This window comes from Neoarius graeffei, chromosome 9 (genome assembly GCF_027579695.1).
Source record: "Neoarius graeffei isolate fNeoGra1 chromosome 9, fNeoGra1.pri, whole genome shotgun sequence".
In the NCBI taxonomy this organism is placed as follows: domain Eukaryota; kingdom Metazoa; phylum Chordata; class Actinopteri; order Siluriformes; family Ariidae; genus Neoarius; species Neoarius graeffei.
In genome coordinates, this window is record NC_083577.1 from 51,368,173 (window position 1) to 51,389,333 (window position 21,161).

Consider the following 21,161-nt stretch of genomic DNA (forward strand, 5'->3'; position numbering starts at 1 on the left):
ACACCAAGGAATATATGGCACATTGCAGCTTGAGAAATTGGTGACTTAGTACTGGCTATAATGAAGCATTAAAAGAAGACTGTGTGGTAAACATATACATATCCCCTTCAGACATAATGTGTACAATTGTACACATGAAGTTCCATAGCATGAAGTTCCATGGCATTTTTCCTAGTGTCCGAAGGGGATAAACACTGCATTGAGTCACTGTAGCCTGTCCTCTTTTTATACAGCAGTATTCTTCATTGAATGACTGGTCTTATTTGTTGTAATTTATGGATTTATGTTTGCTTTCTTTCTTTTTCCTTCTTTATTTTCTTAATGTCTTTAATATGAAAATACAGAGTTTCACAAAATAGTAATCAAATTTGCATGTGTAATTGAAATACACAAGATATTTAAACTTGTCAATGTGATCTGCATACAAAAGTGTAGTCAAGGTTTTCATTAATCAGTCTTCTTATGTGTACAGTAAATTTAACACATTCAAGAACATGAGTAAGATATACTGTATACATTTTTCTGAAATTTGGGATTTTCATGAATACCAAATTTCTTGTGTGAATGCTCATATGAACGAATTACAAATAACTATGTTCATATACCTCTTGATAAATGAGGCTCATTGTTTCCTCCCCATTTCCTTACCTCTTATAATTCACCAACTTGATGCCTACTTTATTGCCATGTCTTAAAGGGCTGATGACACGACCATGACTCTATGCAATTTCTTAAATAAACTATACAACATGGCAAACATGTTAGATTTCTGTTATAATTACGTGAAAAGAAGCTGTTGTTACGTGAATATCCAACTTTTAATTGCACAGCGCTAGAAAACTGGATCCGTGGCTCGCGGCCATGTTGTGACGTCAGCGGAAGAACACGCTGCGGATCACTGGCTGTTCTACTCTGGTTCTACTCAATGGAAATGGCGCATGAAAACGCCGGTGAACTCTCTAGTGCTAGCTCTTCCTCTTCTGGGAGTCTAGAATTGTGTTGATCTCTTCCGAATAGAATCTATGATAGCCTACCCTCTTTACCCTTTGCCTCTCGTTGCTAGGCGGCAGTTACATGAAAGCCACAAGCTTTCACAAGCAAATACATGACTGATATCACGCTGACTTTATGATTACATTTATGATTATCATGTAGAATCTTTAGCTCTACGTACCTTTATCTTATGTCGTTTCACAACACATGTTCTGACAGGAGGACTGTCTTTGGATCCGGCATAGCTACTAGTAGACCCCCTCCGGAATACTGGCAGTTTTGCCAGATTGGGAGGTTTCCCGCCCAGTTGGGTGGTTTCAAGTACATTTTGGTGGGTTTTGAACATATTTTAGGCTGGAAAACTTCAGCAGTATCTGGCAACAGATACTGCTGATGTTTTCCAGCCCAAAATATGTTCAAAACCCACCAAAATGCACTTGAAACCGCCCAACTGGGCAGGAAACCTCCCAATCTGGCAACACTGTGTAGGCATTGCTGATGGTAGTAACACACGTTTGTGCTGAACTGAACACCCAAGAGATTCTTTTAAGCTGGGAAGGGTGTCAAAACAATCCAAATCGAAGTGTTCAGAGCACAGGATGGATGTTGGTGAGGGCTCCCACTTGTCACGAGTGCGCCTGACTTGCTTCACCCACATCGCATGCAGCTCGGGATCTCTGGGAAACTTGAATAAACTTACCCCATCCTTGTGGGTTTTGGAGCAAAAGCCGGCAACACAACACGAAGGCATAATAACTATATATATATATATATATATATATATATATATATATATATATATATATATATATATATATATAAAATGTATAATAATAATAATAATAATAATAATAATGGCAAACTGAACACCTGTCGCATCAACAACAAACTGGTAAGTTAGGAGGAAGGTTCTTTCGCTGACGTCATATAGCTCCTCCTCCTCTTTCGTCTCCTGGGTGCTGCAGCCCTGTCAAATTTGCCCAAATTGCCGTGTTTTTTATCATAACTTGTAAAATAGGCGTCTTCGTGAATTAATATATGGATCATCGGGAATTACTTTTTATGTTATAAAACATCGCCAAAGATGTCAAAAACGTGTCATCAGTACTTTAAGATGCGATTGTAGTGGGGTGCATATTCACATTCTTTCTCCCCTCCACTAGGAGGAGTCAAGTCTTGGTCAGGAACTAATTTTGGGCACTCTGGACTATTTAAGGAAGTGGTGTGTGTTGTGATGGTAGGGGGCCGTTAGTTCCTGGTTGATGCGGTGGGACGTGTGGAGCAGCCTTATTTAACTTTCAGTTGCTGCCGTGCTTACATTAGTTACTCTACAACAGGAGTACGCACTGGCTCCGGTGGTTGCTTTTTAGTGGAAGTTGTTTTCTTTCTCTCTGGTCTAGTGGAGCGTGGAGCACTGTTCATGTGGTATGTATCTGTTAATCTTCCTATCGTCTTATATGAGACTTATAGTGATTTAATATCCGTTCTTTTCGCTTCGTTAGCCTGTCCGATTTAGTCGGAGTACATGTTGGCTTCAGAGTTTTTTTCTTCCTGGTCTGTAGTGGAGCGGAAGTATTGTTTACGTGGTATGTATGTACATGTTTTTTTTTTATCTTGCTATGTGTGGCTTATAAAGCGATTTAGTATTTTAAGTTTCATTTTGTTTTTCAGATTTGCATGTGCTGGAAGCTGCTCGCCTACTGTTCCCATGGCTTTTGCTGCTGCTGTTTTGTCTCCCATTTGATTGTCCACTTACAAATGGTGGCTGCTCGGCTTGCTTGCTGCTGCTTCACAGTTGCTGTTGGCCTGTAGGCTACTGCATACTTGGGGGGCTTGGTGCAAAGCGGCCAAGTTGTAGTAATTAAGTGCCTGTTGTGTCTGTAGTTTTCTTTTTGGTTTTGCTTATTTGTTTTGTTTATGAAATGTACTACAGAGTGGCCTAATGTAGCAGTGCCTGTGGTTTTTTTTGTCTTGTGTATGTGTGTGTTTGTGGGTGGATGTGTATGGTGTGTTTGGGCATGATGCCAGTTAAGTACATGTAGAAAGAGTGTATGTATGCTCGTGGATCTGTATGATCTGTCTAACTTTGCCTCCTGTGACCAGGGTAGCTGTACTTTTTTTCTGTCCAGTGGGAGCGCTTCGGGACAATGTTCAGCCCTAGCTGTGAGGAAAGTTAAGTCACATTACTGTGCTCTAAGTATATTTAACTTTTTAGAATGCCAGTAGCTGCTGTAGGTATTTGCCTGATCTGTGTATTTTTCTCTCCCTTTTTGGACAGGAGTGTAGCAATCCAGGCGGGTCCTCGGCTGACCTAGAGGTGGTGGAGCCTTCTCACTTTTTCCTTTGCTGTGTGCACAACGGGTGATTTTTGCTTTGTTTTACAGTTGTGTGCTGTGATTTTGTTTGTTGTGTTTCTTTTCTGGGCTTCTGCCCCTTTTCTCTTGTCTGTCAGCCTGGCGCGCTTGGTAAGCCCTAGCTCTGTCCTAGTTCTATTTATTACAGTAAGCAGTAGGTACTATGGCTATGTATGTGTAGTGTCCCAGGTCATTTGGAGTATGTTTAAGTGAGGTGTGAGTGGTTGTTTTAAAACTCGAATTTGTTTTATTAGTGGTTGTTATCCATGTGTTGTAATAAATATTTAGTGTGGAACATACCTCCCTGGCCTAAGAGTGTTTGAACCTGTGTGCCTAATTGCTTGTCATGGTTAATGTCTTAGTAACTGGTTAATGGTGTCTGGGAACATAACTCCCAGACTGGCGTAGTCGACTACCAAAATTTACATTTATTGCCTGGCCTTCGCTACAAACTGGCATAGTCAGCAGGATTTCACTCAGTAAGGCTGGAGAGGTGTGTTTATTTGTTTGTTTTGTTTGTTCTTTTCATTTCTTTTTCTTTCTGAATTCATTTGGTATTTACTGTGTGGTTGTGTAGTAGGGAGACAGGGCAGCAGCTGCGATTTTCAGGAACAATTGGTACCTGGCCTAAGGTAGGATTGTTTTTGGGTTTTTTTGCATAATTTGCTATAGCCCTGACATTTCGGTTCCTATAGTTATGGAGGAGGAAATGCAGCAGTTACGGGAAATGGTTGTACAGTTGCAGGCAGATAATGAGTGCTTGCGTCAAGAGCAAACAGCCCCTCAAATGAGCTCCAACCCAATCTTGCCTACACCTGCGGCAGCTGGTTCAGTGCCAACGGCAGGAACCAGCATTCCGGTAATGGAGCGGTTAGTTGTTATACCCCGTGAGCGGAAGTGTCCCATGTTCAATGGGAAAACTGGTATAGGGCTGGAGGAATGGACTGAGGAAATACAGGCATGTATGCGAGCACGGCACATATCTGAGGCTGATAAAGCCTTCTTCATCTTTGATCATTTTGAGGGAGAGGCAAAGCAGGAAATTAAGTATCAGCCCAGTATAGAGCAAAGAGATCCCGCCAAGGTTTTGGCTATTTTGCAAGAGCTTTATGGTCTCTCTCAATCATATGTGACCTTGCAACAAGCTTTCTTTGCAAGACAGCAGCAGGAAGGTGAAACGTTGCAGGAGTTCTCCCTGGCTTTGATGACTTTGATGGAGCAAGTGAAACAATGGGCTCCAGATGGTGTGCCTAATTCCATAGTCTTACTTCGTGATCAGTTTGTAGAACATGTACTCGATAATGCCCTTCACCGGGAATTAAAGCAGTTTGTTCGTCGCCAGCCCACAGCCACTTTGCTGGAAGTGCGTGGTGAAGCCATGAGATGGGAAAGGGAGGGCTTACCGGGAAGTGTTAGGGCCCGTAGTTTCTCCTTACCTTCAGCTTATGGCATTCAGTATGCCATGCGCGGCGGTCCCGGTTCCACTTCTCCAACAGTGCCAAAAAGCTCTGAACTGGATGAATTAAAAACCATGTTGAAACAGCAGCAGGAACAACTTAGCCAACTGACACAGACAGTAGCATCCCTCCAAGCTGCTGGGTTTTCTGGTTGCCCTCAGCGCAGTGGCCCAATCATTTGTTGCCGATGTCAAAAACCCGGCCATTTTGCTAAAGACTGATGGGGAAAGAGTTCCTCACCCCAACCTTTCAACTCTTCATGTTGCTACATCCAGGTCATCCCAACTGCCGGAGCAGGGAAACTGAATCCCACTGCGTTGCCGAGCCACAACGCAGATGGGTTTTCTACTGGCTCTTTTGTTTCTTCTGCTCCCAGGTTGATGTCCTCTTGTCCTAATATTGATGTCTGCATCGGGGGGGGGGTCCCTTGTTTGTTAGATACTGGATCAATGGTATCTACGGTAACCGAGAGCTTTTTTCGCCAGCAGTTTGAACTATGGGGTCATGACCGCCTGCAGTCTTGCCATTGGCTCCAGTTGCGGGCAGCCAATGGCTTGGCCATTCCATATCTTGACTACTTGGAGTTGGATGTTTTCTTGTGTGAGAGACTTATTCCACATTGTGTGATCCTGATTGTACAAGACTCCCCAGGCACCCCACCTGCTGTTCCTGGAGTGCTGGGAATGAATGTCATTAGTCGGTGCTACCAGGAGCTTTTTGGGGCCTATGGCCCTGCTTTGTTTGATACCCCATCAGTGGTGCAGGTTCCTGGTCTGGTTCTTGAGGCTTTGCAGAAGTGTCATCAGTCTGCCATTCAGCCGTTGGACTTGCCTATAGGTACCGCTCGGATTCGGGGTACCCACACGGTGCGTATCCCAGGTGGGGTGATGCAATTTATACCGTGTACTTGTCCTGCCCAGCTGGCTGGTACAGCAGCACTTTTTGAACCTCTTCCATCTGGACTTCCAGCTGGCTTTCTTGCCTTCCCGTGTCTTGTTCAGATCATAAGGGGTACAGCTCTAGTCCTAGTGGTCAACATGGGCATGACTGAAGCCTTGCTTTACCCCCGCATTAGCATGGGGTCTTTAACCCCTGTTCAGATTATTAGCTTTCCTACGGGTATCACGGAAGTTAGACCTACCACTGCGACTGTGTCCGCCCAGTTGGTGACTAGCTCTTTGCAGGACAAAATCCAGGCAGTGGACTTGAGCGCCTTGTCTGAAGACGAACAGCTTCAGGTCAGGGACCTACTCCAGCGATATAGCTCAGTCTTTTCTGCCCATGAGGGTGACTTGGGTTGCACAAATTTGATATCCCATGATATCCCTTTGTTAGATGATACACCAGTCCATCAGAGGTATCGGCACATTCCTCCATCTGAGTACGAGACTGTAAAGGCTCACATTAATCAGCTTTTGGAGGCTCAAGTTGTTCGAGAGAGCTCAAGTCCTTATGCTTCTCCTATTGTCTTGGTCAAAAAGAAAGATGGGACATTGCGTATGTGTGTTGACTATCGGTTGCTCAATAGTAAGACCAGAAAAGATGCTTTTCCCCTTCCTCACATTGAAGAAAGCCTTGACACGTTGTCCGGTGCATGCTGGTTCTCGACGTTAGATCTAGCCAGCGGTTACAATCAGGTCCCTGTGTCAGAGCTTTCTGTACACCATTCGGCTTGTTTGAATGGAATCGTATGCCTTTCGGATTATGTAATGCTCCCAGTACATTTCAGAGGCTGATGCAGAGGATGTTTGGAGACCAGCAGGGCCAATCACTTCTGCTTTATTTAGACGACATTATTGTCTTTTCTGCATCAGTCTCACAACATTTGCAATGCTTGGAAATTGTCTTGAGTCGACTTCAACGGGAAGGGTTAAAAGCTAAATTGGAAAAGTGTGCTTTTTTCCAGCGGGAAGTTGGCTATTTGGGCCACATCATTTCGAGTCAGGGGGTGTCCACTGACCCGGCTAAGGTCGAAGCAGTGGCTAAGTGGCAGTGTCCCAAGCATGTTTCAGAGTTGCGATCCTTTTTAGGATTTGCTAGCTACTACAGGCGTTTTGTTGAAGGTTTTGCGCGATTGGCAGCCCCGTTACATAAGCTAGTGGTGGAGCTAGTGGGTTCAAAGTCTAGGCGGGGGTCGGGGAAGGCTATAGAGATGGTATGGACCCCGGAGTGTGAACAGAGCTTTGAGGCATTGAAGGCCAAGCTAGTTTCTGCCCCAGTACTCGCTTATGCTGACTTCTCGCGCCCATTCATACTGGAGGTCGATGCTAGTCATAATGGCCTAGGAGCAGTTCTCTCCCAGGAACAGGAGGGTAGGGTAAGACCTGTAGCTTATGCCAGCAGGGGGCTCCGGCCCACTGAGCGCAATATGGTGAATTACAGTTCTATGAAACTGGAGTTCTTAGCGCTCAAGTGGGCCATGACAGAGAAGTTTAGGGAGTACCTCTTGGGGCAGAGATGTGTGGTCTTTACAGATAACAATCCGCTTAGCTACTTGCAGTCAGCTAAATTAGGGGCGACTGAACATTGGTGGGCAGCTCAGCTTGCAGCCTTCAACTTTGAACTGAAGTATCGATCAGGCCGCAGCAATGGAAATGCAGACGCACTTTCACGGCAGTACATGTCCAGCCAGGATGTAGCTGATCAGGTTCTTCCTGGTACTGCATTCCTGAAGCCCTGCAGGGTGCTCCAAGCCTTCAGTGCTTAGTGCCAGCAATGCAGTCCATGGTTTGTGTCTTGCCATCTTACACCCCCTCTGACCTTCGGGCTCTACAGGAGGCTGATCCCCTTCTGAAAGATGTGCTGGAGTTTTGGAGGAAACGGGTACAGCCAGCGCCAGAGAAGAGGTCACAGGTATCTCCAAAGGTACAGATAATTTTGCGTCAGTGGGACCGCCTAATAGAGCAGGAGGGAGTGTTATACCATCGAGTGTTCCACCCTGATGGGGGTGAGGAGTACTGTCAACTTCTTTTGCCTGAAGTCCTGCAACGGGAGGTGCTTATGCAATTGCACCAAGATCACGGCCACCAGGGTGTGGAGAGGACCACTGACTTAGTGAGGCTACGGTGTTATTGGCCGGGAATGTCAGCGGATGTTAAACAGTGGTGTCAACAGTGTGAGCGCTGCCAAGTGGCTAAAAATTCTGCATCGGGGTCGCATGGGTTTATGGGCCACTTTTTGGCCTCCAGACCCAATGAGATCTTAGCCATAGATTTCACCCTCCTAGAGCCATCTCGTAATGGTTTAGAGAATGTGCTGGTCCTGACGGACGTATTTAGCAAATTCACCCAGGCTGTTCCCACTCGGGATCAACGAGCTTCTACAGTGGCACAGGTTTTGCTAAATGAGTGGTTTTACAAATTCGGGGTCCCGAGTTGTATCCATTCAGATCAGGGAAGGAGTTTTGAGAGCTCCTTTATGGGGTCACTAAGTCCCGCACCACCCCTTACCATCCCGCAGGCAACAGGCAGTGTGAGAGGTTCAATAGGACCCTTTACAATCTTCTCCGTACATTGCCTGTGTCACAGAAAAGAGACTGGGCCTCGTGTCTCCCACAAGTGCTGTTTTTTTACAACTCTACGCCGCACCAGAGCACAGGGGAATCCCCATTCTTTTTAATGTTTGGTCAGGAAGCTAGACTTCCTATTGATTTCCTTCTAGGCTGGGTTGAAGACCCGGTACCTGGGAAGGTCCAAGACTGGGTAGTGGAGCACCAGGTGTGATTAATGGTAGCCTATGAAGGTGCTCGGGAGCGCTTACAAACAGCAGCCAGTCGAAGGAAGGAAAGGCATGACCAGCGAGTACGAGACATGCCCTTATGGGTGGGTCAGTTGGTCTACCTCCGAGACCTCGGAGTCCAGGGTCGTCAAATTCAGGACGCCTGGAGTTCGGTGCTTTACAGGGTGGTAAAGGCTCCCCTTAGTGATGGAGTAGTTTACACCATTGCACTGGCGGATGACTCGCAGAAGGTCCGGCATGTCCATCAGGACATGCTAAAACCCCTGGTGGGACCAGATCCTGGGCCACCGGTGGTAAATCCCCATCCCCCGTCACCAGTAGGTCCAGTGGACCCCTTTGATGATCAGGAACTCTGCTTGGTAGGTCCGGTAGTCGGTTCCACCTCCAGACTGCCTAACATGGTGCCGACAGAGGTGCCGGTGCCAACAGCAGGGGATTTGGACTCTGCGGAACCCATAGGGGAGTTGGCACAGGGCCCAATAGAGTCTGTGGCCCCTTTGGCACCTTTAGATCAGCCCAGTATACAGGCTGTATGCCGGACAGGACGTACAACTGCTGGCCAGCATTCAAACCCCCATCATCTCCCTCAGACATCAGGGCCTAGTTGTAAGGTCCCTGATTAGGCGTGTTTTGTTTTGTTTTTTGTCTAGTGTCCAGTAAGCTCTTGGGTCTGTTGGTTGTCTTCTGTTTTATCGTCGGGACGCCGATACAAAGTTGGGGGGTAGATTGTAGTGGGGTACATATTCACATTCTTTCTCCCCTCCACTAGGAGGAGTCAAGTCTCGGTCTTAACACAGGAACTAATTTTGGGCACTCTGGACTATTTAAGGAAGTGGTGTGTGTTGTGATGGTAGGGGGTTGTTAGTTCCTGGTTGATGCGGTGGGACGTGTGGAGCAGCCTTATTTAACTTTCAGTTGCTGCCGTGCTTACATTAGTTACTCTACAACAGGAGTACGCACTGGCTCCGGAGGTTGCTTTTTAGCGGAAGTTGTTTTCTTTCTCTCTGGTCTAGTGGAGCGTGGAGCACTGTTCATGTGGTATGTATCTGTTAATCTTCCTATCGTCTTATATGAGACTTATAGTGATTTAATATCCGTTCTTTTCGCTTCGTTAGCCTGTCCAATTTAGTTGGAGTACGTGTTGGCTTCAGAGTTTTTTTTTCTTCATGGTCTGTAGTGGAGCAGAAGTATTGTTTACGTGGTATGTATGTACATTTTTTTTTTTTAATCTTGCTATGTGTGGCTTATAAAGCGATTTAGTATTTTAAGTTTCATTTTGTTTTTCAGATTTGCATGTGCTGGAAGCTGCTCGCCTACTGTTCCCATGGCTTTCGCTGCTGCTGTTTTGTCACCCGTTTGATTGTCCACTTACAAATGGTGGCTGCTCGGCTTGCTTGCTGCTGCTTCACAGTTGCTGTTGGCCTGTAGGCTACTGCATACTTGGGGGGCTTGGTGCAAAGCAGCCAAGTTGTAGTAATTAAGTGCCTGTTGTGTCTGTAGTTTTCTTTTTGGTTTTGCTTATTTGTTTTGTTTATGAAATGTACTACAGAGTGGCCTAATGTAGCAGTGCCTGTGGTTTTTTTTGTCTTGTGTATGTGTGTGTTTGTGGGTGGATGTGTATGGTGTGTTTGGGCATGATGCCAGTTAAGTACATGTAGAAAGAGTGTATGTATGCTCGTGGATCTGTATGATCTGTCTAACTTTGCCTCCTGTGACCAGGGTAGCTGTACTTTTTTTCTGTCCAGTGGGAGCGCTTCGGGACAATGTTCAGCCCTAGCTGTGAGGAAAGTTAAGTCACATTACTGTGCTCTAAGTATATTTAACTTTTTAGAATGCCAGTAGCTGCTGTAGGTATTTGTCTGATCTGTGTATTTTTCTCTCCCTTTTTGGACAGGAGTGTAGCAATCCAGGCGGGTCCTCGGCTGACCTAGAGGTGGTGGAGCCTTCTCACTTTTTCCTTTGCTGTGTGCACAACGGGTGATTTTTGCTTTGTTTTACAGTTGTGTGCTGTGATTTTGTTTGTGTTTCTTTTCTGGGCTTCTGCCCCTTTTCTCTTGTCTGTCAGCCTGGCGCGCTTGGTAAGCCCTAGCTCTGTCCTAGTTCTATTTATTAAAGTAAGCAGTAGGTACTATGGCTATGTATGTGTAGTGTCCCAGGTCATTTGGAGTATGTTTAAGTGAGGTGTGAGTGGTTGTCTTAAAACTCGAATTTGTTTTATTAGTGGTTGTTATCCATGCGTTGTAATAAATATTTTGTGTGGAACATACCTCCCTGGCCTAAGAGTGTTTGAACCTGTGTGCCTAATTGCTTGTCATGGTTAGTGTCTTAGTAACTGGTTAATGGTGTCTGGGAACATAACTCCCAGACTGGCGTAGTCGACTACCAAAATTTACATTTATTGCCTGGCCTTCGCTACAAACTGGCATAGTCAGCAGGATTTCACTCAGTAAGGCTGGAGAGGTGTGTTTATTTGTTTGTTTTGTTTGTTCTTTTCATTTCTTTTTCTTTCTGAATTCATTTGGTATTTACTGTGTGGTTGTGTAGTAGGGAGACAGGGCAGCAGCTGCGATTTTCAGGAACAATTGGTACCTGGCCTAAGGTAGGATTGTTTTTGGGTTTTTTTGCATAATTTGCTATAGCCCTGACATTTCGGTTCCTATAGTTATGGAGGAGGAAATGCAGCAGTTACGGGAAATGGTTGTACAGTTGCAGGCAGATAATGAGTGCTTGCGTCAAGAGCAAACAGCCCCTCAAATGAGTGGCTACTCAGCCAATGAGAGGGCACTTCAGGTGTGGAGGGAGAGTGGAGAGGCGGAGCGGAGTTGAACAAAGGGACAATTCGAAACATGGCGGTGAGCACATGAGCCGGAGAAGTTTGGTGCGGTGAAGTTTTATTCTGTTGACTAGGAAACTTGTCATTTGCAAAGTTCGGGTGTTGGAATGGTGTGAGTGGTGACAGCTGGCGAGTCTCTGCGAGAGGACGGCGCTGGGGTCCATGAACACTGGTTTGCTCCAATCCGAACAGGTTGAAAGTTTCCTTCATTCTCTCCCTCGCTCTCCTTCCACGGGTTTGTGAGTATACCCTGCCACCTGACCTCACGCAAAGCAGCACTGTTTTAAGGAGTCCTTTACAACTCAAAGACTAAACATTTGTGCAACTGCTGTCGTTTCACGTTGAGGAACTGTGCTCACAATTGCGTTTATGGACATTCGGAACTCCGTGACATTATTGCCTGTATTCCTACTCGTGCATGGTGATTTTGATTTGTACACTGTAACGTTGAAGGTCTTTCATTTATGTGGTGGTAGCCTTACTTTTGATTGCCCTAGTGAGTGTATTAAGGTGGGCTAATCAGGCTTATTTTGATTTTTTTTTTTTGCAAACGAAATTTACTGTTTGATACTATTATTCAGTGTATCTATTAGTGCAGTCCCGGGACCCATAGGTTTGTTAATTGTGTTGTGTGAAACACCTAGGTTGATATTGAAAATAAGAGTGTTGGGTTAATAAGAAACTGAATGTGTTAAACTGCCTCTGAAGGCCCCTTTGTAACAGAAATTTAAGTGAACTACTGAAGATTACTTATCTACTTTTATTTTGTTTTATTATTTTTCTCAAGATATCTCATTATTTCATTTAACATTTGCTAGTAGCCTTGGAGCTTAGAGCTCTAATAAAATAATTGGTTTATTCAAACTGGTTTCTTATTCTAAGTTGTGGGGTGGGAAACATAGACATAACACACAGCTATACATACACACACACACACATGCACATATCTCAAGTAACTACAATTCCTATACCAGCCGCTATCCCATTTAGTTCTAAGTAAACTCAGGTTAGTTGTCTTTAAGTGGGCGCTGCCCCTTACATTTGGCGTATACGAACAGGACGAACATTTGTGCTGCATACCTCTTTTATATTCATTCCTTGGCTTTACATTAGCTTAGTTAACAATGTCAGAAGAAATGAATCAGCTGCGTGAGCAGTTTGAAGAGCTTCAAGCAAAGTTTGCCGAACAGTCTTCTCAAATGAAGGAACAAACAACGCTCCTTGAACAGGCGAGGTCTGACCAAAGAGAAGCTCTGGCTATGGCAAAAGCTGTATTAGAGCAGAAAAACCAACCCACTGTCTTCATACAGAGAGATAGAAAGTGCACAGATTTCACAGGCAGTAAAAGAAGTGATGAACAGAGTATAGAAGAGTGGATAGCTTCAATGAAGTCATACTTTAAAGTTTGTAAAATTCCTGAAGAGGATAAAGTAGAACTCATAAAGCAACATCTGAAGGGGGAAGCCAAACTCACCGTTAGATTGGAGAGTAGCACTACAGATGCTGAGTCTGTTTTCAAAGTCCTAGAGGAGGTGTATGGTGATAAGGTCCCTGTAGGCACACGATTAAGAGAGTTCTATGATCGCAAACAAGTAGCTGGTGAAAAAATTAGGGCGTTTGCTTATAATCTTCAGGAAAAGCTTCGTAGGTTAATGCGGCATGATGGAAAGCGTTTTCCAGACCTGGATGTTGTGCTTAAAGAGCAGTTTGTGTTGGGCTTGAATGATAACTCCTTACGCAGAGAGATGAAGCGGCAGACCAAGACAGAGCCATCTCAAACCTTCAGCGCACTTATGCAGGCTGCGATTGACTGGTCAGAAGAGGAAGAGGTTCTGTCAGCTACGCCGGTCAAGAACCCCAACCGAGGCACAATAAGCGCCACGTCTGCTGAAAACAGCCCTTCTGCGCCGTCGCTGCAGTCACTGCAGGAATCTATACAAAAACTTGCAGCAAGACAGGATGAGCTTTTCACAGCATTGCAAAGATCTGAGCTGTGCAATAGCCCACAGGCGGCAGTTAAAAAGCCACCTCTTCGAGACCAAGAGGGCAGACTCATCTGTTATACATGTGGGCAACCCGGGCATACAAGTCGAAACTGCCAACAAAGAAAAGGGGTAACGTTCCAAGCTCATGCTGCAGTGACCAAGCCAGAGCAAACTGAACAGAAGGCGGCAAAAATCAGCACAGCAGCAGTAAAACCTAACACATTGGCTTTTGACTGGCCTAGGCAGGTTGAGGGTGCTGAAAGTGCCTTTGGCAACTGTTTTACAGTAGATGTGCTTATCGATGGAGTGAGAACCTGCTGCCTGTTAGATACCGGCTCTGAAGTCACCACTATTTCGGAGACACACTTTAAAAGACAGTTTGGAGGAAAAACTTTGTCACCTGCCAATTGGGTAAAATTAACCGCTGCAAATGGGTTGGACATCCCCATAATTGGGTGCCTGTATGCTGACATTGAGTGCTTGGGAAAGAGGCTCCCAGGAAAGTGTGTGTTCGTGCTTCGAGATAAGACTGATGGTGCCGGTGGAGCCTCAGGCATACTAGGCATGAATGTGCTTGGCGAGCTTCGCAGCCTCTTCCTTGGCCTAGAGGGTGTTCAGAAGATGGACAGGCATGGGCAGCAGGGTGGGGGTGCGAGCCTTCATCGTGTCTTCGTGGAAATGGGCAAGGAAGAGCAAATGGTGGACTGTAATGGGAGAATTGGCTTCGTCAAAGTGGGCGGTAGGCGGGCTGTTGTTATTCCCCCCTGCAGTGAGACAGTCATTGAAGGTCGTTGTCGGGTGCCCCCTAAAATAAAATACCAGGTCTTGGTGGAGGCTTCATCTACTGTGAACATGCCTTCAGGGCTGTTGATAGCCAATGTTCTAGCAAACTCAGTGGGTGGGAAGGTCCCAGTCCGGCTAATGAACCCAAGCCACAAACCCATTGTTTTGCCTCCAAGAGCAAGAGTGGCTGAACTATGTAAGCCACACAAAGTGCTGCCTAAAGAGGTAGTGGCTTTTGAAGAGGCAGTAGGTGAGCTCCGAGTCAAAGCCATTGCAAGCGAGGTGCAGCCTAAGCGGGAAGAACCAGGGCCATTGGCCGTTCCTGTACAAGCAGATCTTCAAGGCCTCACCCCAGACCAAGTGCACCAGCTCGACCACCTGTTGGAGAAGCATCATGCTGTGTTTTCACGAGATGATAGGGATTATGGCTACACCACTACCGTTACACATTGTATCCCCACCGGCAGTGCACACCCCATTAAACAAAGACATCGCAGAGTACCACCCCATGTTTTCCAAGAAGTTAAGCAGCATGTGCAGGATCTAGTGGCACAGGGGGTACTTAAAGAGAGCTGCAGTCCATGGGCGTCCCCGGCAGTCGTGGTCATGAAGAGAGATGGATCAGTGCGGTTCTGTTGTGATTACAGGAAGCTTAATAGCGTAACGCACAGAGATGCTTACCCTCTTCCAAGGGTGGAAGAGTCATTGGATGCCCTGGGCCACGCACAGCTATTTTCTTCTTTGGACCTCACTGCCGGGTGTTTCCAAGTAGCTGTAGCCCCACAAGACCAGGAGAAAACTGCTGTAACGACACCATTCGGCTTGTATCAATGGACCCGCATGCCATTTGGGCTCTGCAACGCCCCCGCGACATTTCAGCGACTAATGGAGGTGGTACTGGGAGATCTGGCTTTTGAAATGTTAATTTATTTGGACGATGTCCTCATATTTTCGAGGGACTTTGACAGTCACCTGCAGCGCTTAGATCTTGTGTTGAGTCATCTACACAAACATGGCCTCAAGCTCAAACCCAAGAAGTGCTTCTTGCTCAAGAAAGAAGTCAAATTCCTTGGGCATGTAGTCTCGGCCGAAGGAGTTCAAGTAGACATGGAAAAGGTGAAGGTGTTGGAAGACTGGCCTGTCCCACGTTCTGTTAAAGAGGTTCGACAAGTAGTAGGCTTCATGTCATACTACAGGCGGTTCATTCCCTGCTTCGCTCAACTAGCAAGGCCTTTACATGCTCTGATGGGCAAACAGAAAAGAGGTGTAATGAATGCTATGTCACAACCATTTGAGTGGGATGAGGAGTGTCAGGCATCATTCGATAGCCTCAGAAGGTGCCTCATGGCCCCACCCATACTTGCATATCCTGATCTTGGTCTCCCGTTCATAGTGACCACAGATGGAAGTTGCCTAGGCCTGGGAGCAGTCTTGAGCCAAAAACAGGAGGGCATCGAGCGGGTCATAGCCTTTGCTAGTCGGGGTCTGCGGGGCTCAGAGAGAAATGACCGAAACTATAGTGCTTTTAAGCTAGAGCTACTTGCCCTCAAGTGGGCAATCACTGAAAAGTTTCGTGACTTCTTCTCTAAATTTACAGTCATTACAGACCACAACCCGCTAAGGTACTTAGAGACTGCCAACCTCAGCGCAGTTGAGCAAAGGTGGGTGGCTCAATTGGCCGAATTTAACTTCGAAGTTCACTATAAACCAGGCAGGATGAACCAAAATGCTGACGTGCTGTCCCGTATCCCGGTGGCCGAGGAGCCCGAAGTGGAGGACAGAGAGAAAGATTTCCTTGTCATAAGAGAAGATGAGGTGCGCGCCTGTCTGTGGCCAACAAATGGTGTGGATGCGAAGGAGGCACCAGTTCATTCAGCAGCTCAGTCTAAGGTGAGAGGCCAGATCGGCGGATGTAGCTGGGATGAGATGCAGGAACTACAGATGCAGGACCCTGACATTAGCCCTGTCCTGGTTGCGCTGAAAGCCTGCCGAAAGCCCCTGAATAAGGTTCTGCAGATGATGAACTGGCCACAGCGGCGGCTCCTAGGACAATGGGGGCGACTGAAGATCCAGCATGGCGTCCTATTCCGGTGCCTGCGAGACCCCAGAGATGGTGAAGATGTGTGTCAGCTGGTTGTTCCCGGGCCCCTACAGAGAACGGTGTTTGAGAGGCAACACGACCATGGTGGGCACTTCAGCGAAAAGGGCATGATAGAGGCCCTGAGGCGGGGCTATTATTGGCCTGCTATGGCTAGAGATGTCAAGTGCTGGGTACAGCAATGCAAGCGCTGTGCCCTCACAAGAGACGTTTTCCCCAAGGCTCAAGCCCCAATGACTTGCACAAACGTTGTAGCCCCTTTAGAAGTGCTAGCAATGGACTATACCCTCTTAGAACCATCTGTTGGGGGGTATGAAAATGTCCTTGTGCTTACTGATATGTTTACAAGGTTCACGATAGCAGTTCCAACCAAAGACCAGACAGCTAGAACGACAGCCAATGCAATCATTAAGAACTGGTTTGTCTATTATGGCTGTCCTGCTAGGTTACATTCTGACCAAGGTCGGAACTTTGAGGCCAGTGTCATTAAAGAGCTCTGTCGTGTGTACGGGATTGGCAAGAGCAGGATGAGTCCCTATCACCCGCAGGGAAATGCCCAGTGTGAACGTTTTAACAGGACGATGCACGACATGCTCAGGTCGCTCCCTGCAGAAAAGAAAAGAAACTGGAGAGAATATCTTCCAGAGTTAACCATGGTCTATAACAGTCACATACACAGCTCGACTGGGTACTCACCCTTTTATCTGCTCTTTGGGAGGGATGCACGACTACCTAGAGACATACTAGGAGGCAAAGACCTGCAAGTTAGTGATGTTGAAAACCTTGATGAGTGGGTCCTCAGCCATCATCAGCGGTTACGGACCGCAGTAGATGCAGCACGCCAAGCTGGACAGGACGCCTCTCGGAGACGGAAGAGGATTTATGATCGCAAAGCCCGCGGAGCGCTCCTTAGACCGGGAGACAGAGTTCTTTTGCGGAATCACCGACGACGGGGAAGAAATAAGATTCAGGATCGCTGGGAGTCAGATCCCTACCTGGTGGTGGCCCAGAACCACCCTGATATGCCAGTCTTCACCATTAAGCCAGAGGCTGGTGGCCCTACTCGAGTTGTACACAGAGACCAGTTGAAACCCTGCACTTTCGAAGTCCCCAGGTTTCAAAGAAGTCCCAAATCCCATTGTTCACATAGGGCTTTAGATCAGACTATGTCTGACGAAGGCGATATGATTTATGTGCCGTATAGTCCCCCCCATGAACCTCACACGCACCATACACAACACACAACATGCACACCCACGGTCCACAACACAGTAACTCTGACACTGGTAGTGGGGATGAACATAGTGAGCATTCAGTTTTAGATGAAGGCCAGGGTACAGGGGTGGAGTCAGAGGGAAGTGCATCATTTGCTGATGTAGATGGGTCCAGTACAGATAGTGAGGATCAGCCTCTGCCTCCTAGGCCTCAGAGAAGTTCAAGGGGTCAACTCCCTATTAGGTTTCAGGATTATGTCTTGAAATAGTTTAAACATGTTTTGATTTGCTGTAATATGTTATTGCATTTGATTTTAACATGTATCGTGTTCTTACCTTGTGTGCTACCTCTGTTTATGTTTGATGTAAAAGAAGAGAAAAAAAGCTTTTCTGTAAAAAAAAAAAAAAGAAGAGAGTGGCTTTTTTTTGTGGTCCCTGTGGCACGTCCGGACTATGGCGTGCTAATGGACATTGCTCAACGTGGTCCAGTGCTGTCATGAAGTCTTGGTGGTGGCAGGGTTTGGAAGGGGGGAATGTGGGAGAGAGCATGAGTGGCTACTCAGCCAATGAGAGGGCACTTCAGGTGTGGAGGGAGAGTGGAGAGGCGGAGCGGAGTTGAACAAAGGGACAATTCGAAACATGGCGGTGAGCACATGAGCCGGAGAAGTTTGGTGCGGTGAAGTTTTATTCTGTTGACTAGGAAACTTGTCATTTGCAAAGTTCGGGTGTTGGAACGGTGTGAGTGGTGACAGCTGGCGAGTCTCTGCGAGAGGACGGCGCTGGGGTCCATGAACACTGGTTTGCTCCAATCCGAACAGGTTGAAAGTTTCCTTCATTCTCTCCCTCGCTCTCCTTCCACGGGTTTGTGAGTATACCCTGCCACCTGACCTCACGCAAAGCAGCACTGTTTTAAGGAGTCCTTTACAACTCCTTAAAGACTAAACATTTGTGCAACTGCTGGATTAAGTGCTATGGAACTGAGTAACGTCATTTCACGTTGAGGAACTGTGCTCACAATTGCGTTTATGGACATTCGGAACTCCGTGACATTATTGCCTGTATTCCTACTCGTGCATGGTGATTTTGATTTGTACACTGTAACGTTGAAGGTCTTTCATTTATGTGGTGGTAGCCTTACTTTTGATTGCCCTAGTGAGTGTATTAAGGTGGGCTAATCAGGCTTATTTTGATTTTTTTTTTTTGCAAACGAAATTTACTGTTTGATACTATTATTCAGTGTATCTATTAGTGCAGTCCCGGGACCCATAGGTTTGTTAATTGTGTTGTGTGAAACACCTAGGTTGATATTGAAAATAAGAGTGTTGGGTTAATAAGAAACTGAATGTGTTAAACTGCCTCTGAAGGCCCCTTTGTAACAGAAATTTAAGTGAACTACTGAAGATTACTTATCTACTTTTATTTTGTTTTATTATTTTTCTCAAGATATCTCATTATTTCATTTAACATTTGCTAGTAGCCTTGGAGCTTAGAGCTCTAATAAAATAATTGGTTTATTCAAACTGGTTTCTTATTCTAAGTTGTGGGGTGGGAAACATAGACATAACACACAGCTATACATACACACACACACACATGCACATATCTCAAGTAACTACAATTCCTATACCAGCCGCTATCCCATTTAGTTCTAAGTAAACTCAGGTTAGTTGTCTTTAAGTGGGCGCTGCCCCTTACACATACACAGATGTATGCAAATGTATGCATTTGCTGGATCCCCTTGTGTTATTTGAGTGAAAGACTACACCTTACTTGTACCATTTTTGAACAGCCATTTCAATTTTTTTAAAATGGTATATGGATCTATCCCCATTCAAGTAAATAGGAGCCTGATCTTGTGTGACTGAAAATATCAGCCCAGGAGCACTGCCAAGATAACCATCGAATGGACAGACTTTTCTAGAAGGACTTTGGATTGCCTCTTCCCTATCTTAAAAACATGACAGCCCATTTAATCTCACACCTAATACAAACCAATCTGTCCCTGCTGTCTGTGCCTGTCTCCACATGTTGGTGGGCCTGGGACATCCTAATAGCCAGAAAACAGTGTATGAGGCTAATATAGAAATAATCAGACTTTCTCTTGGGCACTGTGGCTACATAAGGTTGTACATAAGAGGCTCACACCTCTGCTCTAGCCTCTCTACATTAATAACACCACCTCACTCTAGGACCTCCCTGCTAAGTTTTGATGGCAGTTTAAAAAGTTACAGCTCTATTTAGTCTGCCCTCACCTTATCCCAAAATGTACATTTTGGGTCAGTGATCACACAATGGAGGCTCAAGCATCAGCACATTATTTGGACTCCAGAAAATAGTATTGGCTGTACCCTCCTTCAAGAACCTGTTTATCATTAGACCAAAAAAGATAGCAGTCAGGCTCATCACCCACTCTTAAGGTCCTACCCACTACATCTTTCAGTCTCTCTCAAGTGAAAAGGTACTGGACCATGAAAATAAAAATGATCAAGACTGTCCGAAGCAGTAGAACTCATTGTCGTCCAAAAACTTATTGACTGTAAAATCTATCAGCATTAAAAGAACACCAATTGTTTTATGCAGTTCACTGCCTACTGCAGTGCAGTGTAGTAGATGCTGTGTAGGTAAAGTAATTGAAACATACACAGCTTTTACGAAGTGCAATATCCAAGACCTACATACATTTTTTTTAATAGTTGTACCACACTTGATCTGTTTAAGATCTGATCAAGTTATTCTGTTAGCAGTATAAGAACCATCAGTGGCTCAAAAGTCAGACAGGATTGGTAACACTGGAACACTCTCTTACATGGTTCCTTTTGACCAATATTGTGCACTTGCCTTCAGGGTAGAGGACCTTTACTTTACCTTGGATGCTGCACTGAGAAGATATGTTCATTTACAAGTGTGCCCTAAGGGGAGGAGAAAAGGATTGTAATGTGTAAAAAAAAAAAAATAATAATAATTTGCTCAAAGGCACCATGTCAGGTTAGCAAAGGACCTTTGCTTATCTAGAATTATGAACTACAACTTGTGACCATTGTGAATATTTAACATCTATGCTAAAAACCAGGGCTTTGAACCGGAATTTTTTTCCTATTGGTTCGTTCCGAACAGAAACGGAATTTTAACATTTACGGTTTTGTTCCGGTTAGAACAAAAAAATTTCGTTCCCGGAACGGTTAATTACGTTCCCTGTCAGCGGTTTAACAAATGGCTATAAAATTATGTCTCTGTCTCATCCAGCTTAAGTCAAATGTAGGCTAATTCTATTACAACCTTCATTAAATAAGACAAGAAATAATTCAAAATAATTATTATTTCAAATGTTGGCGATTTGGATTCTCAGTATGTCTTCCCATCTACACAAACAGAAAAAGTGCCAAAAATGAAAGATAATTCATTTAGTGTGTTACCAAAGGCTAGTCAGGCCCTATAGAGGGCTACCGCATGACGTCACCGCGCCGCGAGATTTTGTTAGGCGCCATATTGGAAGACCAAGTACACATCTATGCAAGTACATACATACATAAAACAAACTACACCTGAAATGTAGCCAGGGCCGGTTCTGCCCTAATCTGGACCCGGGTGCAACATCGCGCAACCCCCCCCCTCAAAAAAAAAAAACAGTCTAAATCAGGACAACCATCACATAACTATAACTGTAAACATTTTATATAAACTATTTTAACTAAATGGGCTATAATAA

At 45.4% G+C, this 21,161-nt stretch overlaps 1 protein-coding gene across 1 annotated transcript; it reads left to right on the plus strand.

Moving 5' to 3' along the window:
- Nucleotides 1-5,253: 5,253 nt before the first annotated feature.
- On the plus strand, nucleotides 5,254-17,563 carry LOC132892161 (uncharacterized). Its single transcript, XM_060930557.1, is given in 6 exon segments — nucleotides 5,254-6,454; nucleotides 6,457-7,467; nucleotides 7,470-8,213; nucleotides 8,216-9,072; nucleotides 12,605-15,798; nucleotides 16,687-17,563. Coding segments are annotated over 6 exon segments (7,884 nt in total).
- Nucleotides 17,564-21,161: the final 3,598 nt, after the last annotated feature.